Consider the following 26,496-nt stretch of genomic DNA (forward strand, 5'->3'; position numbering starts at 1 on the left):
AAACAGCTAAACTCTGGATATTACACAGTAATATATGTGGCCACAATGCCAACCAGGAGTTCTATGCCATTGAGGAAAAAAAAAAAGCATTTAATCTGCAGACAAATCCAGACAAAGAACTGTAAAGAGAGGACTAAGTGCAGGTTAGCAATTTCTCGAATATTCATCTTATCACTCCTAATATTTTTTTTATCAGTCACTGCAGCTTTCAATTTACTACATAAAAAAAAACATTAAAGGGATTATATTCATGAGCACATCATAAAGGCATATAAAATATCCCAATATCATAATCAATACGTGTATATCAGTACATACAACCAGAAGTATTCAGGAAAAATAATTCTTAGTACAATTTTCACTTGTGGACTGTTGAAATATATCTTACCTTTTTTACAAAACAAACCGCGAAAGGTCCTACTGAAGTAAGTTTTCGATCCACTATACAGATCAATATGGAGTTGGTACCCATGAAGACCATATTCTGAATCAATATCATCCAAGACTGGAACATGTAGGGGGAAAATGTAAGGACTGTAAGGAATGTAAGGAAAAAAAAAAGTGTAAAAGAAGGAAAGAATTATTGATATAACATAAATCAGAGTTTTCCTTTTCTGTTAAAATTTTGTGGCACTAAGCTAACAACAAAACCTGTATGACATTTATCATAAAAATTAAGAGCTGACAGCACTTTTAGCACATTAAAATGCACATATTTGACCATAAAACCAGGGCTGTGGAGTCGGAGACAATTTTGGAACCTGCAGTCGGAGTCAATAAAAATGTGCCAACTCCGACTCCTGATAAATTTAAATTATAATAAAAAAAAATATACAGCAAGTTCAAATGTCCTATTTCACAAACAATAGTCATAATTAAGTACTTCTCTGATGTAAGAATAAAGCAATAAAGCCCAGTGCATAGTTGTATTTCTACTAGTGTGAAGTTCAGCTGAGCTATTATACAACCTGACATTCACATTGTTGACATTTATTGTAATCTGGATTATGTAAATTACAAAAAGTGTTTTTATTTTTTTTCAGATATATTGTGTTTTAACAAGTTCATTTGAGTGTAAACAAGTGTAATGATATAGGTGTAGATGAGTGCTATGGCCTGATGTGTGGTCAGGTGTCCTGTCTGCACTCTCCATATATGCTCCCATCCAGGGCTGAACTTTAACATCATTTTGCACACAGCCTAATACTAAGGAGTTAGTTAGGTGGTCCCCCTGGCCCTGGAGCCTCCCACTGCCCTGTCTTCAGCAGAAGATCAGCAAACAAAGGCAGCAGTATGTGCTTACCTTCCTCTGTCTGCTAAAAGAGTTTAGAAGTTGGAGGAACAGCTTTTTGGATTCAACTGTAAGTGTTCATGTTTATTTTAAAACTGTATGACTGCTTGTGTGTACTATGATCGAAGGCTATGTGCATGTTCCTGGATAAAACTGCAGGGCTATGTGTATGTTTGTGTGTATGGTGCAGGAATGTATGAATGTTTGTATATAGTGCATATTGTCTGTATATTTTTCTGTATAGGACAAATTATGTCCATACCCTGTTTCCCCGATTATAAGGCACTGTCTTATATTTTTTGAAATGACAAAATATGCCCTAGGTCTTATTTTCAGGGGGATGTCTTATTTTTCCATGAAGACTACAGTACACATTTATTGTTGAAAATCATCACTCATGTGCCATTCATATTCCCCTTCTGATCACTCATGTGCCATTATCACTCATGTGCCATTCATATTCCCCTTCTGATCACTCATGTGCCATTCATATTCCCCTTCTGATCACTCATGTGCCGTTCATATTCCCCTTCTGATCACTCTATGCCATTGATTGTCCCCTTCTGATCACTGAGATTATCCATAATTAGGATGACATGCTGAACACTCTTTTCGCTAAAAACATTCAAAACCTCATCAATAAAACTGAGGAATGCTTCTTGATTAAATACTCATGCTTATGCCCTAAAGTGGAGGGTCCCATTTTTATTCCTCACAGAACAAATTGAATAATTTCTGGAACACACTCCAGCCACAACATGCATCGCTCGTTGCCCAATAGGGGATCTTCCCCTTTTGGTTCTCATTGAGATTTTAAAACCTACTTCATCAGGAAAGTAGATGCTTTTTCCATCTTTCTTAGCAATGAGATCAAGGATTTTGTTAGCAAAGTTAAGCTTGTCTTGAAGAAAGTGGGAATCATTGCGCCTTACAGGAAATAAAGACGTTCTGTTTAATGACTATTGGAATTATCAATGCATCTATCTATTGTTGAAATAGATACATTAATTCCAAATTTGGCAAATAATTGATCCTTCATTTCCCTGAGGCTTATTCTGCAATCTATGGACATTACCTTGCGTAACTTCTCCTTATGGGCTTCATCCAACTTTGAATTTCTCAGACCTCCTCTTGATAATTTTTCCACTCTACCGGAAGATTCAAAGGTCTTAATAATTTTGGTTATGGTTGTACGATTACAACCCAAAACCATTGCTATCTGGGATGCATCACTTTCATTCAGATAACGGTCTACCACTCTTTGACGTTCTGCATTACTTAAGTCTACAGCAATAAGGGTAAGTGCAATACTAAATATAAAGCTAATAACTTTGAAGATAAAAAGATGAATATTGTTATCTTAAAACTTAGTATAAATCCCTGAAATAAATATATTTAATATTTTAAAATTATATAAAGTAAAAAACATAAAAACATAAAAACATAATTTATATATTTGTATTAATGTTTCATAACAAAAACTTTAATGGTAAAAATATTGTGTTATATTTAATTTTATAATAAATTTATTGATTTATGAATAATAAGGGGGTTTAAATTTTTTTGCGAAGTTTCAATGCAAAAAAGTGACGATAAAATGAAAAACCCTGTAAATACAGAGGAGTCAGAGGTACCAAAAAATGAGGAGTCTGAGCCGAAGGATTTATCTACCGACTCCACAGCCCTGCATAAAACCCATAAAATATTTTTTTATTTTCTATATGCAAAGAGCCTGTAGTGTAAAAGAGTGGAAAATCAGTGCTTATCAATGCTACATTTAAGTAAAAAAACAATAAAGATGGAATGGCTTTGAAGTTACACAGTCAGATCGCCCCTAGTCACCGCCACTTCAGAAGGGGCACCTAAGTTCTCCTGCATCCGTTTTTTTCTGCTCCGGAAACTCGATAACATGTCGCCTCTGTGCAGTATTATCGAATGACATTTCAAGTCACACCTGGAAGATATACCTGGCAACTTCTTGGGGACACTATCCATGCCAGACCCTTGCTACTCCCTCTCACCGACTTGGACGATATGGGTGAGCTGTTTCTAATCTCCATGCGATTGGTTGATATCAGGTTCAGGTTGTTCATCTATTTACTAATGCGATGGATCGGTTTACCTCTTGGAATGTCAAGGGACTTAGGTCCCCCAATAAAAGGATGTCTGTCCTGAGACATTTAAAACGTCTGGGGGCAGACATAGCATTATTACAAGAAACACATCTAACTGACAGATTTTAATAGGATGAGAAAGCTGTGGGTTGGCAGGGTGATAGGCTCTCCAGCAGTGGGAAAGAAAGCAGGAGTACTGATTGTATTACATAGACACTTGCATTGTGAGGTGATTCACACTGAAATTGACACAGCAGGAAAAATTGTACAAATTAGTTTAAAATTTCCAGGTAAAGAGATATCAATATATAACATTCCCCTACTAATCTGGTAGTTTCAAGAAGTTGCCAACTGGCTCCTTCGAGAACCCATAGCCCATAAAGTCGTTGGGGGGGGGGGGACTTCAACACTGTTATGCATATAAATGAGGATAGGACTACAGGGCAAGCCCCTGGTGGAGGCACACATCCTTTCCAACCATTTACCCCATTACATGATTACTGGAGATACTGCTTGCCTATTGAAAAGCAATACACGTTTTACTCCCATGCTTTCCGCTTCCCAATCCAGAATTGATTACTTGTTCTGCTCAGAATCCCTTTTAACATTGGTAGAAAAATCTGACCATGCCCCTATTGCGATGTCCTTAAAGGGGGTACAACCCAAGGGAGATTCCTGGTTGTGGAAATTTCAGCGTGGTATACTTACACGGTCACCAACTCGGTACATAAAGATAGTCCTATTTTGTTCTGGGAAGCGGGAAAGTCATACACGAGGAGTAGGATTATCTCATACGTGGCCTCTAGAAAAAAGAAAACCAGGGTGGCCTATATAGAAGCTTTGTAAGCTGTGCGTCATGCACATGATGCTTTTTCAGCCGACCCCTCTCCAACCCACAAGCAATCTAGGCTGACAGCCAAAGCTGCATTTGATGCCTGGGCTGAAAAACAAGAACTGTGCAAAAAGCAATATATGGACCTGCGACTCCATAAATTCGGTAATAAGACAAGGAATTTACTAGCGAAGCTCACCCGCCCCTTTTGTAATCAAATTTATATTCCAACTCTATATGATAGTTTGGGGAACCTTGAGAAGGATCCTAAAGGTATCAATATTCCTGGAAATGTTCTACAGGAATCTTTACAAGGGCCAAGAGTTACAACCTAGTGCAGATACTGCCTGTTTTGAAAGAGTGCATAACCACCCTAACAGCTGAGAAGTTAGAGTCCCTCAACGCTGATATTAGAGAAAAGGAACTACAAGGAGCCATCTCTTGTTAAGGCCCCCGGCACAGATGCGCCGACAGCCGAATACTATAAAATACTTAAGGAAACAACTATAGAGGATTTGGGAAATGACAATGTGACATGCAAGGACATACCTCCCCTCGGAAAAGGGGGCGTATATCAATGTTCCACCAAAACCTGGCAAGGATCCCCAACAGCCAGCATCCCATCGACCAATCTCACTAATAAACTTGGATGCCAAACTGCTCTCCAAAATGTTGGCTGACAGACTGGCACATTACCTATCGAGTATTATATCCCCTATGCAAGTAGGATTTGTCAAGGGGAGATCAGCAATTACTAATATACGTAGAGTGCTTACAGTTTTAGAATATGCCAAATGTCACCCTGAACTAGACCTAGCTATACTCAGTATTGACGCTGAAAAAGCGTTTAATAACGTACACATTCCGTGGTTATTCAAGGTGCTAAAAAAAATAGGCATATGAGGACCATACTATAATTTATTAGCAGCCATGTCCTCTGACCCTCAGGCTCGGATAAACAACCCGGGCTTCCTATCCCAGACCATACCACTGGGTCGGGGCACAAGGCAAGACTGCCCTCTCTCGCCACTTTTGTTCAACCTGGCAATTGAACCACTGTTACGACACATAGAATCCACAGCACCCCTTCACAGGATGAAAGACAATATTACTTATCTGGGCATACACATAGGCAAATCACCTACGTCTCTTTACAAACTAAACTACCCGCCAATATTCCAAAAAATACAAAGAGAACTAAGAATATGGGAGAACTTGCTATGGTCATTCTTGGGGCGATGCTATCTTGTTAAAAGGGTATCTTTTCCATGTTTAATATATCCACTACAAACCATGCCAATTTTATTAAAACATGCTGATATAAAAGCTTTAAATAAGTCCTTTTCACGATTTTTAAGGCTGGGAAAGCGCCCCCGGATAAACATAACTAAATTGCATCTACCACTGTTGGAAGGGGGTGTTAACTTCCCAAACATCAGGCTTTATAACTTAGCCTGCAATATTCGCCATGTCATGGATTGGATCAAAGATACTTCATATTATTCCAACACGCAACTGGAAAAAGCACTAGTTCATCCTTGGCACTTAATAGCACTTTTACATAAAATATCACAACTTCCACAAGAACTGAAACACAACATACTGGATAGAGATACAATACTTACTTGGAGGGAACTCAGACGTAAACTGGAGTTACCATGTTCTGTCTAAATACTTACCGATCCAAGGCAACCCAAAGTTCCGCCAAGGCTTGGACCATAGGTGCTACAGGGTCTGGGCGGCAATAGGTCTATGGACCGTAGGTGATTTTTTCTCATCGGGCTTTGGAACGGCACTATGCTCTACCCCCACAGGCTGCACATCCACTTTATTACCTACAATTTGTGAAATTTTGTAATGCGATACTATCTAGCCTGGCTAAAGTGGGGGATCATGATAGATTTGACAATTTGCTATCTGTAACGCCTCCATCCATATCATCCATATATCCGAGATTGCAAATGCTCTACTCTTAACCTCTTTCGAGCTGGACTGTCCCAGGATTGGAAAAAAGACTTTGCTATCCCAGACCTATATGATAAAATGGTGAAGAGATACCTTGTAGTAAGACAGGCCCCTCCCAATGAACTATGGAGGGGGACGCAATTCAAGATTATCCACAGTGCCTATAAGGTATTCCGCCCGCCTAATGAGGTGCAGTCCACTACCCCGACCAGGCAAACCAATTGCCTGAGATGTGATTGTGAAAAAGTAACGCTCAAACATAACCTATGGGAATGTACCAAAATCCAAATATTGTGGACTGAGGTTCTCTCCTACATTTAGAAGGTAACAAAATTACAGTTGGTAATGGAACCTCTTCTATGTGTGTTTGGGAACTGGGATATGCAGGTATGTAACCTAATTAGGGGGGGAAAAAAATGGATACCCTTATGCCTATTAGCCGCCCGTAGGGCTATAATGCTACAGTGGATTCATGCAGATCAGCCTCCGTTGAAATTGATAGACTCCTCAATGAGCATGTTATAACATAGGGTTTGTTAGAGGTGGAAGACGCAGATTATTATTATTATTATTATTATTATTATTATTATTAAACAGGATTTATATAGCGCCAACATATTACGCAGCGCTGTACATTAAATAGGGATTTTTATGCAATCTTTTTGTTCAACCCACTGAATTAAAGCTGAAAGTCTGCAGTTCAACTGCATCTGAGTTGTTTCATTTAAAATTAATTGTGGTATTGTACAGAACCAACTTTAGAAAAAAGTTGTCTGTCCAAATGTTTATGGACCTAACTGTACATTGTCTTGAAGCACCAACATTCCTATTAAAAGATCGAAAAAATTTGACAATTACAGATTTTTTTGTCAACATAAATTTGCATTTGCCAAGTATAACAATTTATTGAGGATGATGGAACAAGCATTTATATTATTAATAATAAACAGGATTTATTTAGATCCAACATATTACGCAGCACTGTACATTAAATAGTGACTACAATGACTTTAAACTACAATCTACAGTGACTTTAAAATGTGTACGCACCCCTGTTAAAATGCCAGGTTTATGTGATATATAAAATGAGACAATAAATAATTTCAAAACTTTTACCACCTTAAAGTGACTATAACCTAAAAGACTGGTTGCATAAGTGTGTACGCCCTTAAAATAATACTTTGTTGAAGCACCTTTTCATTCACTCTATGTACCACAGGTAGGAGACATGGCAATATGATAAATTTGCCCATTGTTCCTTGCAAAAGGACTCCACATCTGTAGGAGTGTGAGGGCATCTCTTTGTGCACAGCCTTTTCAGGTCGACCCACAGATCTTCTATTGGATTTAGGTCTTGAATTAAATGGCTGGGCCATTTAAAAACTGCAATTTTCTTCTACTGAAGCAATTCTTTTGTTGATTTGGATGGATGACTGGGTTTTTTTTCATGCTAAAAGGGTAATGTTCTCTTCATCTTCAGCTTTCTTTCTTTCCAAAAGACTAATATTTGGAACTGTTAATTCCCTCCACCTTAGCAAAAGCCCCAGTTCCAGCTAAATAAAGGCCTGCCCAATGCATGATACTGCCACAAGCTTTTCCCACAAGCTTTTTGGAAACTTAGTGCATAAATTTTGCAAATTTTATTTTCCAGCAAGCTGCAGAGAACGTCAATTGCTCTTTGCAAAGAAGCAGTGGTCAGACATATTCCCAGATGAGTTAAAACTAAGTATATTGTTAACAGAAGCTCATGAAAGTCTAAAAAAGGGCATCTAAAGAAAGTTGTCCTGTACTTGCCCCTTTAAGAAATTGCATAGTATGTTGCAGATAATCCCTTTATGCTTTCTTTGCAAGCTTGCCTGTCAGCAGCAATTCAACCCACTGGAGGTGGGAGGTGGGGAGGCAGAAGTGAAGACAAACTCTACTGGGTCACCGGTGAGAGTTTTTCTCACCACTGTGAATGTATCATGACTTTTCATTGCTGTCCACCATAGACTGATCAAACTCATTATCTTGTTCTAAATGGTTGCCTGTGTGTGATTTGTTTCTAATTATAGTGACTATTCTCCTTAAATTAATGCTGCTGTCTAATATAATGCCTTATAGCTGTTACAAAATGACAAACTCTAAAATCAGTAACTTAAAATATATTCTTTCCCATTACTTACAAAACAATACTAAAAGAGCTGCACTTGTTAGGAATGTAAAATGTAATGCTCTTCCTCATAACAATACAAATACAGATTATGATAAAAAATGATATGCCCCCTACCAAACTATACATTATTATGCAACCTGGATTACCAGGTGAACATTAAAATGTGTCAGAAGGACAAAATTTACCTTTTTGCTGTTCCCCAAAAACTTTTCTCAAGCAGCTGATGATAATGTAGAGTCACCATCACAAAGGCTATATCAGGAGTCTTCTAAAAGTAACAAGAATGTTTTATTCCATAATATATTCTGCTAGTAAGGAAAGCAAGTTGTCCTGCAGGAAAGTCTCATATTTATTCAAACAAACATTTCATAGGTAGTGCACTCATATTTGCTTTCTAAAAAGGTATTCATTTTTTGAACCACCTGGTAAAACATTACAGTACATTTTAATTTAAAACAATAGATTTATAAAGCAGAGGTAAATATGAGTGTGGATTCATGAAGAAGACAGTTATACAACATTATACAACAATAAAAATGGTGAGATCCAGAAAGTATAGGTGCAGTCAGCAAAAGATAGCACACCAATCAACTACTACTAGTGTAGGGAGAGTATAGAACAACCCAACAATTAGCTAGGTAGCACTTTTGGTGGTTGAGCCACAGGTAAAAGTCAATTCAAACTCAAACTCATCCATCTGCCTGATCACAACAGATACTCAGCCTGGAGTATCTGTCCCAGGAGCTCACGGTCACATGGGGGACTGGTGAGGTAGCCTGCGAGTTTAAGAATGTGCAGATTTATGGTGTTAGCACCTGAGCTGGCTTCTCAGTGTGAATAAAGTGGAGGGCTGCTCCCTGGGTGGAGTGTATATCTCAGACCTGCTGAGGATTACTCCAAGCTGCATACAAACTTATGACAGTAGATTTATATGCTTGCCGTCCTTACTATTATCTTATTTTTAACTCCAAGAGTGGCCTTGCTTTGTTGGCTATAACAGTCTAATACAACTCTTACCATGAATATAAACATAAAAAAAATATTTGATATTACCTTCCATAAGCCAAGCATTAGCCCAGGATCAAGATAAAATAGTTTTACATGCACGTCTTGCCCAACGGGTCTGATGGATCTTTTGAAATCCTTTAAACTGTACTCAGCAATGAGTGAAAGCCTTCGAAGCCTAGTTGGTGTTATAATAAAAAGTGTGATATTTTAACATTTCTGATAAAAGAGTTGGGAATGAAGAACAGTGCACATTTTCCGCTACGATACATTTATCCTTTCTTTTCTGCTGCCACAGCAAGTTAGAGCTTTTACGCAAGCTAGACTAAAAGGAAGACTGTTTGGTCTTCGCAAATTTGCATAATAGCTCATCTTCCCTGTAATGTATGGACATGCTCATGCTCAAAATCATATGCTTAGGGCTCTTAAGTACTAGTGATGTTTGCATGGCTTTGGGTACTTTATTGCTGTGATAAATGCTATGGGAGTTAAAGCTGAACTCCAGTTAATAAAAAATACTTTTGCAGTGGGGCTTCTTAAAATACTTTTATTTATTATTTTATATTTAATTTATAAATATATTTTATATATTTATTTATTTTATATTAATTTTTTTCGACCTTTGGTACCATTAGAAAGCACTGTCCCTTAACTTAACCAGTAGCTTTGAAAAAAGGAGGAGGCGAGTGTCAGCTGTTAAGGAGAGGAATGTGGATTAGTCCTCCATGTGGTCACTAACAATGCATGATTTCTGGTACTATTTAGGGCCATTGTTGATACTTTTACAGAGTTTACACAATTTTATTACAAAGGAAGTATGCTGGTGATATTTGTACTGTTCCAGCACACACCCCCACAAAATGTGTCCGCATTGGTAGCTAGCAGCAGAATAAATAATATGCTTGTATTAAAAAAGAATTATGCATTTCATTGTGTGCAACCACACAAATATTCAAAAAAAATATTTTTTTTCTATAAATCACATGTAAAACCACATTCTGTACATAAAATGTAGTTTTAACATTTGATTGGTACACTGAGTAAACAAACACTAAGTGACAAATACCAGGTGGGTAACCTATTTTTTAAAGCATATTTAAACCTACATATTTATTGGTTGCCAGCTGTTAAAGTTGCTAGGTTGCCTTTTGGGTATTATGCAAGTGCAACCGGGCTGAATTCTAGTACAAAATCCTAATAGTTCTATTGGCCTTTAACAGTTATGGCTTCCCTATTTACATAGCAAATACAGTAATACTGAAAAAACAAGACTTTTCCTCAGTCAGGAGCTTGGCAAACTAATTAGGTGGAAAAATTAAAATAATCCTTAAATCATGGTCACACCTAGTGATAAAAAGTGTATACCATTCACCAAAAGATTTTCATTAACTTTAAATTTCTCACTTTCGGCCCGATTTATCAAAGTTCTCCAAGACTGGAGAAGATATATTATCATGTGTGGGTGATCCAGCAAACCTGGAATAGATTTGGTCCAGGATTGAAAACATTTGCCAAATATTAAATAATTTTAAGAAATCAATGGTTTGCTAGATTATCCAGGTTTTCCCATGATATTCTATCTTCTGCGGTTTTGGAGGGCTTTAAAAAAAAAATCAGGCCCTTTGTTGGGGGTCTTACAAATGGTAAACAAGAAAATTCTCTGACTTTCTTTGAATTATTATCCGAAAAGGGAAAGTTAAGTTTTGATTTTTTTTTACTTATTTAAAAGGAATACATAATATTTATGATTTGAAATAAAATTTCAACTTTAGGAGTAATATTGGTTCTTTCATTATAATACAAGATCGGGTAAAATGTATTACCTAAGAGCAGGAGGGCACTTCTTACCACTTATCTGTATAGCTTCTAGAATTACCTCACTAGTCTGAAAAACTGTCATGATGGAATGGCCATAGACTATGCTATTCATTATTATTGTTCTGTTCAAAACAAGATTCTTAATAAATTTTGCATTTAAATGGCAAGCATGCTGAATCCAACAAAACAAAAAACAAGCTCAAGGAAGCCTCTTAAGTGCCATGTACACTGCTCAATGAAAATCAATGACATTTTGATGATTTGGGGTGCGTTCCAAAACAATGCTGTGTACACGTCATTTCCTAAACACTTCCCCACTCCATAATGAAAATAATAATAATAATAATATGTACCCATTTTTACAGGGACGCAAACAATCAGTCTCAATTCTTGTAATTCCATGAAGTTGAAGTGTGGTCAGGGTTTGAAATACAGGCCAAGTATAACTATTCCAATATACGGTAAGAGAGGTATCTCTGAAAGTAATATCGGATTGCTCAATTACTGTTTCTTTCCCATTATCATCTTTGAAAGTAAGAGCCCAAGTCAGTCCAGACATTCTGCCAATAGATGACAAAAAAGTCAAAAAGCAATCACTAAAATGAAAAGGCACATTAGTTTAACAATTGGTTTAACATATTATATTGGTACATAATACAAGTCATTTTAAAATGACTTTTTTAATCTGAAGCTGTTGTAATTTTTTAAAATTGTGAAACAAGATCAAATTACACTTCTTTATGCATTATGGTTACCTGGAGATGTTCCACACAACAACGCTATTCAGAATGCCCCAAGAACTATATACATCGCACAGAGTTTGGTAAATGTTACTGCAAATGCATACCATAGAAAAAATTACAATATAAATAGTTGTAACATTTATAACTTGGCTTAAGGGACAGTGACTCCAAGCATACATCCAAATTAACAAAATAATGGCTTCAGCCAGATCCCAGACCTAAATCCACTGGAAAATCTGTGGGGTGACCTAAACAGGGCTGTGCACAAAATATGCCCTCGCAATCTTACAGATTTGGTGCGCTTTTCTAAGGAAGACTGGGCAAATATTTCCAAGCCAAAATGAGCCATGCTGATAGACTCCTACCCAAGAATATGAAAATGCTGTAATTAAATCAAAAGCCGCTTCAGTCAAGTATTAGTTTATTGATGTACATACCTATGCAATCAATTTATTGTACATTTTTAATGTTTTTTTTTTTCCCTAACGGATTTGTTTGTTTTTTTGAATTGTACAAGCTACAGGTCACAATAAAGGTGGGAAAAGTTTTGAAATTTATTGTGGTCTCATTTTCTTATATCACACATGCATACAATTTTATATCTACTTTATTAGTTGCGAAGGCTACAGGGGTAGAATAAACGATTGACTTTTCCCAAACATCTAAGGCTATGTTCAAACTTGCATCAGGGACAGCATTGATATATTTATTCATTTTAATTGTATTATTATTTTTATTGAATACCATTTTGAATGTTTTATGTCCTAGATTTATATTTAGGTTAATGTAGTGTTTCAGTTTATTTAGGTATAAGTAGGCACCACCATTTATATTTTCAGGTCAGTTCAAACTTTAGTTTATACATCACATAGTGTACCTGCAAAATGTATCTTGATCCTTGTATACAAACTTTAGAGTTTACTATGAAATGTATTACACTTACTTCACTGTTCTTTCCATGTTAGCTGGAACACCCAATGCATTATATTTTTTAGCAGATTTTAGAATTGTATTAATTCTTTTTATTCTTCCAGTTATTAATTCATGGATATAGTTGTTCTTCCAATAGCCAGGTTCTTTGTCTGTAATAGTAGTTTCATCTAATCCTTTCACAACCAAATGTGTAGAATCAGATTTCCAACAAAGATTTTTCTTCATATGTAGATTGTAAATTTTATACCACAAAACACTGAAAAGAAAAAAACTACATTGGTTATTATGGATTTTATATTTTATGCAACTGAACAAAGATGTATTAAGTAACAAAATTTTATTGAACCATTAAATTAAATTATCAGCTGGCTGTGTTCTTTATGTACAGGTAGTCCCCAGGCTACATACGAGATATAGACTGTAGGTTTGTTCTTAAGTTGAATTTCAACAAGTAAGTCGGAACAGGAACAGGTACATTATTTTAATAAATGCAATCAGGACAGATGTTTGTCTGTTGGTCATTAAAGAGTTACAAAAGGCTGCAGAAAGAGCTCCCCCCCCCCCCCCAAAGATCACCCTCACCTGTGTTTAGCAAAAGATTTCTTCTGCAAGTCATGCAAACTGCTCCCTCCCCCCATTAAGGCTCCGTCTTGGACAGAGCAAGCAGGGAAGCCCTGTTTGTATCTAGGAGTTGTCTATATGTCGGATGTCTTTAACCTGGGGAATACCTGTACACTGAATAAAATATTTATTTTAGGCAACCAAAACAAACAAGTCACTTTGAGTGGTCCCACTGCCCTTCTGTCAGATAAATTATGAGACATATAATAATGAACTCCAGGTACAACACGTATTTCCAAAAAAAACTAAAGCAATGCTTTCCATCAACAAGTTAGTTAGTAAAGCAGATTCTTCATAAATCCCCAAAAGTCTTTTATTCCAATTAGACTATTTCTATTCTACACAACCCATTGCACGGGGGGGTGCTGAGAAGTTCCTGGCTTTGCCCAGAAAGAAGTTCTAGTTATGAAATAACACATTTATTCAACATATTCCCCTCTGAGACTGATGCACTTGGTACACCACCACAAACTAGCTCTCAGCAGCATCATTGATGACAGAAATGTCCTCAAAACGTTGCCCCTTCATGTGTTTCTTCAAATTCGGGAACAGATAATAGTCTAAAGTGGCCAGGTCAGGTGAGTAGGGGGGATGGTGGACCGATTGGAAGCCCAGGGTGTTCAATTTGGCAGCCACAACGTTGGACGTGTGCGTAGGTGCATTGTCCTGCAAAAAAAAGGATCCCTTAGGTCAACTTTCCACAACGTTTTGTCTTAATTGCCTGCCTAAACTGGTCCAGGTTAGCATAATACTGTTCGGTGATACTACAGCCCTGAGGTAGGTAGTCCACCAACAGAATACCGTCTTTGTCCCAGAAAACATCATTACTTTTTTGGCCGATTTTTGGTTTCGGAACTTCTTAGGCTGCAGGGACCCGCTGTGGCGCCATTCCTTTGACTGTTCCTTGGTTTCAGGATCATAGATGTGGAGCCAGGTTTCATCCTCAGTCACTAACCTAGCCAAAAAGTCCTGTGCAGCTTCAAAATGGGCCAAAACAGCTTTGGATGCTTCAATTTCTTCCTTCCTCTGATCGCTGTTCAAACATTTCAGCACTTCGCTGAAAGCTTGCGCATGTCTAGGATAGTGGTGATAACAAACCCAACATGCTCCCGTGAGATGTCAAGTATCTGGGCTATCTTTTTTTGTTGATATTCAGCAAACCTCATTAATCAGCACATGGACAGCATCTCAGGCCGTGGGGTCAGTTGAGGTTGGGGGGCGGTCACTGCGGGTCTCATCTTCAACGGTGAAATGCCCAGTCTTGAAACGAGATATCCAGGTTTTGACAGTGCTATAGGAAAGACACTTCTCCCCCAGTGTTTGTGACATGAAGTGTGAATGTCCTTTGCTGACTTTCCCTGGAGAAACAAAAACTTCATGACAGCCCGTAACTCCAACGACCTGAAACTTGCTTGTGCCTCTGCCATCACAGCTTCTCACTAAACAAAAAAACAGTTTTAAGAATCACAAAGACCTGATATTTGCAGTTACAAACGAAGATATTAGCCTGTCATATGCCCCCCACATTCATTTTTCTATTTCATCTGAAATGGGGCAAAGCCAGGAACTTCTCAGCACCCCCTCGTACTGCTCTTTGTACTTCAATTTTAAAAGCCCCCATAGTCAACTTTTCTAGCATGCTTATGTCCGTGCCACCTTTTGTGGTTATTTAGGCTGGTCATATAGATGGCCCTGCTCTGCCCATCACACCCATAGCTTTCAAATGAACCTTCACTAGTTCACCACTTCTTGTTAACAAAAATCAGCAATATATGGAGGTGCAGTAAATGTTATTTTTTTTTTCTACAGAGAAACAATTTACTACAATTATGCAAATTAGAGGCTTGTGACAGCTTTACTTTTATAAAACACAAATCCAAAAATGTAACTACATTCCCAAAAGTTATGGGATATTTTGAAGGGCACAGACAGTTGAATTGTGCAGTGATTCACTAGATCCTCCACTCTAAGCCCAGCAAAATTGAGGCATTAAGAAAGAAACAAAGACATCACAGGTATTAAAAGTTGGCTAATATTAGGAACCCTGTTAGACCAGAAAGAAGATTTAGGCATGTTCAATAACACACTGCAAAGAGCAATGCTGGTAGACATATCATATAGTAACTTAGAGCAACCAGTCATGTTTAATCTATGGTCTGTTTATTCAAAGAAACAGAATTGATAGTTGCTATAGGTTATTGTATTTTCCATAGTACTCTCTTTTTTATTTCTATGTAAAAAATACAAGAAAACATAAATAGCAACCTGTTCTTTTATTGACTTCTTAGACCTATCTAAATATATGTACTTCGATTCTTGTCAATATAAAAAAAAATAAACTTACATAGTAAAGCTTTTACAAATATCTACATTTTTTTGACTCATTCATCTTACTCTTCTACCTAATTCTTGTGTTATACCCTTGTAATTATCTTCCCTATTCCCTCTTTCCAACTTGCAAAAACACACAGACATTTGTTTATGTTCTCAGTAGTGCTCAATTATTTTCATTAGGTCCTTTAAAATGTACTTACTTCCAAATAAATACTGTTAAAACTTAAGTTTTGCTTGGGCTAGGCTCCACTCCCCTTTCTAGACAAACAAGAAAATTCATAATACAGCAGTGGCAGGTCATTGTGTGGTACTGCTCTCCCGAGCATTATGTATCTTGCCCCACTGCTGAATAAAAAAGGGGGTGAAGTGGGCCATTGATGTGACCAGACCAAGCCAAAATACACCTATAGAACTCTAACCTGGCTTCAGTTTGTTGGAAGATGTTTTCTTGGATACCACATGTTACAGTAACCCTTTGTCCCTATCAGGATAGTCATATCCCATTAGTCATTTTTTAAAACCTTTAAAGAAAAGGTGACTAAATTAGAATCCTTAATCCTACTATATTTTATCTAGCGCGTTACTTTAAAGACAAGGGGAAAATACTGTTCATAAAACCACTTACTCACAATATATAATAAACTTTTACAATATAATATATAAGCCATAAGAAAGATAGCATATACATTATATACTGAACGCACACAAAGCAGAAGATGTCCATAAATTTTCCTTACTTGTCATTGGAAAGCTCAAAAAATTGCTTACTGACACATCCAGCAGACAATAGGGATACAGGATCTAAATATGATAAGATTTTAAGGAGAATTTCAGAAGGAATGCTGCAGGACAAAAAGAAACATTTCACATTAGGATATTACAGTATGCACAAGCTTATTTATATCAGTTCTGTTTTATTGCTACAAGCCCTAGAGATATATTGCTTAACCTCAAACTGTAGAGAAGGTGATATATAATTTGTCATTTTATTACATTTGTGATCCTTCACTACTCTTTATTATAACTGGGTATAATGTCAGGAATATTTAGTAAACATGAAAAGAACGGGAACCACACTCAATGGCATCATAAACAGAATCAATTAATGTATATTAATAAATAAAATCCAGATGTTCCAATAGATTTATAAATAGAAATCACCACAAATCAATGTTTGAACTAATTTTAAGAGAAGCAATTTGCATCTAAACAATGCATACTAATCCAGACATTTTTAGTATAGTTAAGTATATGAATGTCTGTTTTTTTTTTTGCTATATCCCTATGTTTGTCAGTAAAGAAGACTACATAGGTTTCTCCTCATAGGTGTTCCTTTCAGGCTAATTGGAATTAAACAGCCCCTTGAATGTTTGGCCACCTAACTTGAGCCCTGCAGGCTCTTTATATCTTTAAGCAAAATCTCACTAGACCAGCAGTCGGCAAACAGAGAAAATTAGGGTGGTCCGTGGCTCTGTCCCTCATATGGACACAACCCCCCACTCTCCCCTCGCAAGCTCAGACCTGATTGCTAAAAATCCTGGGGGGGGGGGGGACAGTAGCGCACAGGCCTGCGATACAGTTCCCACCCAAACTTTAGCATGCAGGTCTGAGTCTGTGATGGGAGAGTGGACGGGTTCTGGCATTATGACATCATTGTGGGGGAAGTTTCTTTCAGTGACACACCGCTCCCCATGGCGTGCGCAGTCCGAGTTTGGTGAACTTGGTGGTGCGTGAGGTAGGAAAGATTGGCTACCACTGCAGTAGACACTGTCCAATAGACTGGGTATTTGCATCAGACATCAGTCTGGTTAGGGGGTGCCAGATACTTTTGATAGAAAAATCATGACACACGTCCCCCAAGCATGTCAATACTCACAAGAGTAGATTATTAGTATCATTGTCAGAAAATTCCAGTCATTCTGTCATAAGGCCACCAAGTATTCATGAACAGAAAGATGCAAATGCAAACCTCACAGAGTTTCTAACTTTTCCCTGCTCTTCTAAAAAATGAATTACTTATTGTTTCTTGTTCTTTGACGCTGTCACTTTCAAAATAATTGAATAAAATCTCTCCAAAAAGACAGACAGAATGAAAAAAAAACTGGGTATAACACCCTTCCACTTTATTCTGAAGAAAAAAAATATTTGTCTATAGTTGGGATTTACATGCAAGAAAAGCTTTAGTAATACATTTTTAGACCTGAAGTCACACTCATTAAACTGAAGTCACACTCATTAAAGCAGGTCATAGCTTAGGTTTAAAAAGCAGATCACCCAGGAACAAATTTCAAGTGGTGCATTAATTTGTAAACAGCTTAAAACTATTGCAGAAATTGAAATATGATTTTTCCCATTCGCAGTACTCTTTTGCACAAAATAGATAATTTGACACAGTGGATGTATATGGCATGCCAAGCAATGAAAACTTGGTGTAAAAACAGAAAATACTTGATGTATACAATCTGAAGGGAGAAAAAGCTGAGTTTATTTTCTATAGATACCATATTATATACCACATTTATAGCTCTATATTTCCAAAAATCATTACAAATCTCTGCTTTCCCCCCACCCCCAAAATCGAGGGTTGAGTTCCCACATATTTCATTGGTATGTTCTCCAACCTAGGAAATACCAAGTAGGTTACCAGTCAACAAAATATGAAACTCAGAGGCCACTGAAAAGAAGCTTAGGACCCAGTTGCCAAGTTAAGGTAACAAAGTTAAGAAGTGATGATATGTAAATATAAATAAGAGGAACAAGAAAACTGTTTTTTTTTGGCAAAGTAGGCTTATATTGTGATAAATTTGTCACAGACAATTATAAAAATATACAAAAAAGTAGAAAAGGTTTTGACCCATTAGTATCATGGGTACATTCAGTAGGGATATGTACTACATGCTAATAAATAAAATATAAACTATATAGACATTAGATTTAAAATCAAACTGGAATCCCTCCCAAATTTAGTCCATATTTTAATATTTTGGCAGGGACATAACTAATATATATATATATATATTAGATTAGGGATTGGTATTCATTAAATACTAAACATGTTTATCCGCTTCTAAATGCTACATACCTGCTTATGTATGAAGTCTGACTGATGCACAATTTTGTGGAATTGTTTATATCTTTCCTATAAATGTTTCTAATGGGAGATTTGCTTGTTGAGTGTCCTTTTAATGCTTTCTTGCTGCAAGAATAAAAAATAGTTGTAAACCACATCCTCAGATTATTTATACCATCAGCATTTTCTAGTTATTAACTTGAGACCACAACAGGTATTCAGTTTTTACTATATGAAGGAACAGACATGATTTATCCGAATGACACCTTGCAGATCACTGTGAAGTTTAATTGAAACTTTGAAGATCCAGTAAACAGATGACAGGTCAAAAGATCTTGGCATAAAAACACTTCTTCAAAACACGCATGTATAAAACAAACTGTTTATACCATAGGTGAACGATGATTCTTATCCTGGAACATCTGAATAACCAACAAGGAAGGTAACAATAATGCAAACATTAACATAATAACTTTTTCCCGAGATCGAGCAACTGTAGATTGTGTTATAAAGCACAGTCCTTTTACCCCCCTCCCCCCATCCTAAAGCAAGGTTTCCTGATTTCCTGAGATAATGCTGTCAAATCGTACTGCTCTTTCCAACAACTCCAGAATGCAAAGTGTTGAATCTACGTCCAATGTTGTTTGTGAAGATTAGGGCAGTCAGTATCTGCAGATGGGGGAGAGACTGTTTCAATTTTGTTGGGGGAGAAAAGTGGCAGGAGAGAGCAACACTGGAGACTCTTGGTCTGAAGGCATTGAAACCAGAGGTCTGGCATCAAATATGCTTTAGCAAGAAGAGCATTTAAAGGAGAAAAACTGAAAAAACAAACTTACTTACCCTTACCTTCGCAAATCCGTCGATCCCTCAGGAGGTTTCCTGGATCGGGTCCTGCATCGTCCTGGTATTCTCCTTTGTCCTGGTGCAGAGGAAGCACAGGGCGTGGCCATCTTCTTTTTCTTGTCTTCTTACATCACCCGATTTTGCACAGGGCATTAATCTAGAATACTATGCAGTTTTACAGCCTTTTTAGGTTGACCCTTAGTGTACAAATGAACTAGGCATTTTACATGATTCATCACAGATTAGCTTTCAAAACAATTGTCTTATTTACATTTCTTTAATTTGACATACCCCATATCATTACTTTAATACAGTGGTACCTTGGTATAAGTCCTTAATCCGTTCCAGATCCTTGGACTTATACCAAACACATTTTTCCCATAAGAAATAAAAGGAAAATTAATAATCCAGTCCCCAAATAAAAAAAAAATAAAAAAAACTATTGTTATTGGCATATTATACATTGATGGGGCTGTAGAAAATAATTTAGGCAGTGCTTAATACTAAAATACATAAATACAAAAGCAATTAGATGAAATAAATAAAAATGTAACATCACTTTATCTTGCTGAGAAGAGTGGAGTGCCTACTAGGATGGTGCTGAGAAGGGAGGAGGAGATGTTATGTAATTCACAGAGTTATAGCGCGGGTTGTTCACTGAATGGTAGCAACTGGCATACTGACGCTAGTGGGCAGTCGTTGCTTTGTCTCGGGAGAGGTAAATAAGGGTAGCGTGTGGTGTTATGACTCATTTTGACCCATACAAGTTCTAGCACAAAAGGTTGTATACCAAGCAAAATTTTTCGTGTCCAAACAGGACTTATACTAAGTTGGACATATACCGAGGTACAACTGTGTAAGCTTTGTGTAAGTTCTACATTGTTTTAATACTTGAATTGCTCTTATTTCTTACTTATATAGAGGACTGTATCATAACTAACCATGCACATATTCTTAACTGTACTTTCAGTATGACAAATCAAATAAAATGTATGCAAATGAATAATCAGTTTAACAAAATCCATTACTGTAACAGGATAAGTCAATTAATGAAGACTACATTTTGGATTCTCCAAATATTAAATCCCATTAACTAAGCAGTCTTGAAAATAAAAATCAACTCTTTAGACATAAAATGCAGTTAAAGAGGAAATCTTGTTTATTAACCAACCGGCCATTAAGCCCGACCTTGGTTCGGGGTAAGCGAACTTGCTACTATCGTTTACTCCGAACTAAAGTCAAGGTGGCTAAAAATGTAAACAAGTGTTATATTGCAATCCGATTGTCATACATTGTATGACAATCGGATTACAACTGAAAGAAAATACTTACCCAGTCCCCGCAGTTCCTCCGGAGACATCTGTCCTCTTCTGTCTTCTCCCAGCGTGTGCCGTGACGATCTCCGGGGTTTCCCGGTGACGGTCGCTGCATGCGTCAGTGCAGGCGGGAGGCGGGGCCGGAAATTCAAATCACTTTGCATTGAACTCAATACAAAAAAAGCTGTATTGAGTCCAATACAAAGAAATCTTTATATAATATATATATATATATATATATATATATATATATATATATATATATTTGTATTAAATATATATATTATATAAGCTCCTGTACAGGTACATTACATTATACACTTTTTTTTTTTAAAAGATTTTTTTTTTTTATGTTTTATAAAAAAAAAAATTTATTATTAAATTTATAAAATTTTGGACATATTTCGGTGAGTTTTGCGGTAATTTGGTGAATTATAAGTAATTATTGAGTAATTCGGTGAATTATAGTCTACAATATAAAATACATTTCCATGCAAAAAATGTAACACTTTTTGCATGGAAGTATGGAAGTTCGGAAAGAATTAGAATACCCGCCGTTCGCGTACGCGTCCCTCTGTGATTCCTGATGATGTCAGTGCATGCGCCCATCGATGGGGGTCGTAGCAGGAAATTCAAATATTTTGTATTGGATTCAATACAAAGTCCTGTATCCTTAAAACCGCTACTGCAGGTCCTGAAAGAGAGAAACATCCTCTATAGATGGGGTTATCCTTTCCACCTTAATATTCGAAAAGGGGGGAGGAATCACATTTTTCACCATCAATCTGATCTACCCAGACTCCTTTAGGATCTACACTTACCTCCAATGGTGCTCCCAGAATGGCCCTCCACGATGTCTACTCCATACAAAGGTCACCAGGTGTTTCCTTCCTCACCAGCGAGGCAACCATCTAATTTTTCTTCCTCTCCGACGACAGCTCCTGGCGCTTCTTCATCCACTCAAGATTCTTTTGCCTGCGGTCCACACCTTCGATGATTAGTGATACGGTCTTCATTTTTGGAAGATTATATAGTTCATCTACTGTTTTTGGTTTCATCACTTTTGTAGAGAAGATCACTTAAAGACTCCCACCCCTCTCTACCTTTGTCTGGGTGGCCATCTTGGCTACAATATAGATGAACCACATTGGAATCCCATTAACGGCGCAAAACTCTACCATTTTCCTTTTTTCTCATTAGGATACCTGAACAAGGACACGGTATGCTCACTCCTGGTTTCCCGAATATTTGGCTGGTTTCTCTGATGCCGATGAACCCACACCATGTGACCAGGACTGGTAATATAAGCGTTTTATTGTTTTTTCCTGTTTTCTGCAGTCCTCCATTTGGGGGGGTTGCACGGCTTTTGTGTTTTATTTATGGAGATAGAGCCTCTACGGAGCCGTCCTATGGGGCCAAAGTTTTATTCTTCAACCCCCCCCCCCCCCCCGGTGTTGTGGCCAGCAGTTCCAATAACCTTCCCGAAAGGGTATTAAAAAAAAATGTTGTTTTTGGAATCTAAGGTGCTCATACCAGGTTATGCTATAATTTTGCAGTGCTGTCGGGTCATGGGAGCGAAGTATTTTTCTATATCCTTGCTTTTATTCTGTGCAATTATTTTTTTTTTTTATGTAACATGCCTTTATTTAGGAATGTTTTTGATATACTCATGCTTTAAAACAACTGCTTCATGTTGTCCCTGTGATCTTTTTGATCACAATGTGCCTAATGTCCTAAATAGACATTTTTTGTATGTAATAGATGGTATATGTGATTTATCCCCCAGTTCAGAGTTTGAGGATTCCCCAGGGAATCCCGTCCCGCTGTTGGTTGACACATCACCCATATAGGTCCTCCGTCCTTGACGGCATTTAGGGATAATTTCCCTTATTTGGTTATTTCCTAGTTAGTACTCTCACCCCACAGGCCCTCTCCCCCGTCTGGTGACTACTTTTTGTTTGAAGCGTCCCAACCCATGTCCTTGTCCCCCCCCCCCCCCTTATTTGTTCTCCTCGTGTTCCTTCCTTCTTTTCTTAGCCACTCTACCTTAGATTGGAAACCCTCAGCTGATATTGATTCATGCCCTTGGTCTGACCATGCGTTGGTTTCGGTAACTTTACACATCCCACAAGTGCATTCCTGTGGTTGGTCCTGGAAATGCAATGACTCCCTGTTCAAAGACTCCCTCTGTGCAAAGGCAGTGGTGGGCGCCATCACTAATTTTATAAGGGACCATTCCTCAGACAATACCCCCCCACCAGTGAAATGGGAAGCTATGAAAGCAGTAAATAGGTGAGTGCTGATACAACATGGCTCGCGTATAAAGAAAATCAGGTCACAAGACATCCAATCCATATCCAATAAAATTAGTACTCTAGAACGTTTACATAAACAGAATATGTCACCGGATGTTTTTATAGAATTGTCTGCTGCCCGTACTTGTCTATTAGAATTGTATGATCTCGCACACCAACGCTTTCGGGACTGCATCTTTAAAAATACACAATGGTACCAGACAGGGTTGCCCTCTATCTCCACTGTTGTACGCTCTGGTTATGGAGCACTTGGCTGTGGCATTGCGGAATAATCCCGATGTCAAAGGTATTCAACTGGGTGACTCTCATCATAACCTATCCCTGTATGCTGATGATCTTTTGTTATACATTACTTTCCCCCACACCTCTATACCTTATATCCTCAAGAAATTCAAACGGTTCAGTACTTACAGCAATTTTAAGGTTAATTTCTCTAAGTCAGAAGTCCTTGATATCTCTAAGGAATGACCAAATGACTTCTATCCGTGGCAACACCTCTTTCAGGATTTGCAATGATGTAATTAAATATTTAGGGATCCTTATCCCCTCGGACCCCTCCAAGCTATTTACATACAATTACGTCCCTCTATACTCTAAAACTCAATCAGACCTGCAGAAATGTATGTTCTTACCCCTCTTGGTTTGCGAGAATAAATGCACTTAAAATGGATCTATTGCCTCGCTTACTCTACGTGTTCCAGACTGTCCCTATCTTTTTACCTGCTTCCTACCTTAGTAAACTGCATAGACTGTTCCGGACTTTCTTGTGGAAAGCAAGACGTCCTCGCATAGTTTACTGTACCTAAGCTACAGCTAAATCCAGAGGAGGAATGAGTGTACCGGATTTACCTGCATATTTTAAAGCATCGGTACTAACCCGACTGATTGACTGGTTTCATAATAAGGATGGGAAGATTTGGGTCCTTACTGAAGAATACCTTTCACTGGTGGATCTCAGGTCTTCCCCATGGATAGACCGTTCGCTTTTACGCCAACTTAAACCTTACTACCGACCTGCTACGTCTCTGGGACAACCTTCTTAGGAATGGTAAACTGTCCTCCAACCCTGGCCCCATGATTCCTATGTTGATAAACCGGCTTTTCCCCCGGCAATGGGCAAGGCAAGTTTCCTGGTGTGGTCATCCTCAGACGATTGCCTATTAAGAGATGTCCTTTGTAATGGCCAAGTTCTCACATTCTCCTCCCTCCATTTTCCATCCACAAGCAGAATGGCTCCCTGGTTTGCATACAGACAAATTGTCTCTTATGTAACTTCGTTATCAGATAAATCCATGTTACTTAGAAGCCCAACAGGTTTTTGAGGAGATTTTGAGGTCCCCCAATTGCCCTAGCTATGTTGTATCTATCTTATACACTCTTCTAACTCAGGCTAAGGCCCCCAATACTTACTAGATATTGGGAATCTGACATAGGGGTGACCTAACTGCCCAAGAATGGGAGAAATCCTTTACTCTCACACATAAATTGACTCTTACATGCTAAGCCCAGGAGACCAATTACAAAATTGTGTCCAGATGGTATTTATGCCCAATTGATCACCATCGTATTTCTCCCGGGAATCCAGATACCTGCTGGCGCTGTTTTACTGCTAAAGGGTCCATGTTACATCTGTGGTTGGAATGTCCTAAAATATTTCCATTTTGGGATACAATTATGCAGCTACCTAATGAGTGTACGGGCTCGCACATGCCCAACAACCCAAAGGTTGTTCTATTATCTATTGTCCCGGGTTCCATCAAGAATATCAAAAAGGGTGTGATTCGCCATTTCCTTACTCCAGCTAGGGTTCTTATCCCCAGATATTGGAAAAAAATGGAGATCCCTTCTATAAGGGAATGGCTTACTGAATTGGAGAAAATTAGGCATTAGGCCTGGGACTGGTTCAGGGATTCCTCTCAACTTCTTAGGTATCTACACTAATTAGATATACCAGTGTTGGCCTACTAAGTTTCATCCTAACTCCCCAACTTTCCTAACTTTCACGATCCGTACCCCTTTGTTGGAATGTATATTTCAAAAATTGTTGTTTTTTTGCTGTCTTTATGTATATTTGTATGTTGTATATGTGTATACCTGATAAATGTAATAAAGAATATATTTGAAAAAAAAAAAAATATTAAGAGCGATTTAAGCCAATGCATGTACCTTGGCAAATATAGAGTTAAATAACATGTATAGGGACAAACGGGTTATATAACTGCAATATATTTAAAACATTTTTTTGAGTTTGCAAATCTGTAGCCAAAAGTAGCAATAGGTGTACAATACCTTGTTGATACCACGCCATAAAGCCTAAAGGCTTACTCAGATGATGAAAATGTTAATGTGACTAATGGTCCCTGCCAGACACTTGGTAAGTAACTAGTCATGTAAGAACTAAAATGGGATGTAGGAGGGATTGTTTTCTCTGTGGGGACAGACACAAGAAGTGTTCTGAATGTCAATCGATAGAAACAAACAAAATGCTTAGTAGGACTGATCGAATATATAAACAGGGGTCATCCAACAGATTTCCTAAAGATATACAGTCACAAGTAAGCTAATTTGGTAATTAGCTTTAAATAAGTTAAACTGCAAGCATTACTTTTTGAATAATGTAAACTTGTACCCTAATTTGCTTTATTCACTTACCCAAGCTTGAGACTTGACTCTGAAAGTTACAAAGTTTGACAGCTACTGCCTTATAAACTACGGGACCTAATATCCCCTTAGTGTGAAATGAGAGCCAAATGTAAATCTCATTCAACAACCTACATGAGCCTAAACATGACAAGTTCTCCTTAAAATCTAACCCAACAAGAGATACTTAATATACCGTATTTTCCGGTGTATAAGGCGACTGGGTGTATAAGACGACCCCCCCACTCTAACCAATCATTTGGGGGTCGTGTTATATGCCCAGTATTGTACTGTTCCTTATGTCTGTCAGATCTCACTATTGTGTGAGAACTGAGAGGCAGAAAGAACTGTACACTACTAGTTCTTAGTAATGAATGGGCACGTTCCTTTAATGAATGGGCGTGTTCCAGTGAAGAGCCAATCCAGGCTCTCCACTGGAGAGCCAATTCAGGCTCTCCACTGGAGAGCCAATCCAGGCTCACGTCCTGCTTTTCAGCTTAC

General features: G+C 37.7%; 1 protein-coding gene across 4 annotated transcripts in view; it reads right to left on the reverse strand.

The window, feature by feature from the left end:
• Positions 1 to 26,496, reverse strand: part of FBXO15 (F-box protein 15) — a 71,104-nt gene that overhangs the window by 16,156 nt on the left and 28,452 nt on the right. For all 4 annotated transcript variants that reach the window (XM_072411511.1, XM_072411510.1, XM_072411512.1 and 1 more), the window contains exons 3-9: positions 18,894 to 19,007; positions 16,549 to 16,653; positions 12,867 to 13,112; positions 11,534 to 11,740; positions 9,411 to 9,540; positions 8,543 to 8,625; positions 389 to 534 (exon numbers count right to left, since the gene is read on the reverse strand). In XM_072411511.1, coding sequence (XP_072267612.1) covers positions 389 to 534; positions 8,543 to 8,625; positions 9,411 to 9,540; positions 11,534 to 11,740; positions 12,867 to 13,112; positions 16,549 to 16,653; positions 18,894 to 19,007 — 1,031 coding nt within the window. The remainder of the gene's footprint in view (positions 1 to 388; positions 535 to 8,542; positions 8,626 to 9,410; positions 9,541 to 11,533; positions 11,741 to 12,866; positions 13,113 to 16,548; positions 16,654 to 18,893; positions 19,008 to 26,496) is intronic.

The sequence above is a fragment of the Pyxicephalus adspersus genome, chromosome 5, assembly GCF_032062135.1.
Source record: "Pyxicephalus adspersus chromosome 5, UCB_Pads_2.0, whole genome shotgun sequence".
NCBI lineage: Eukaryota > Metazoa > Chordata > Amphibia > Anura > Pyxicephalidae > Pyxicephalus > Pyxicephalus adspersus.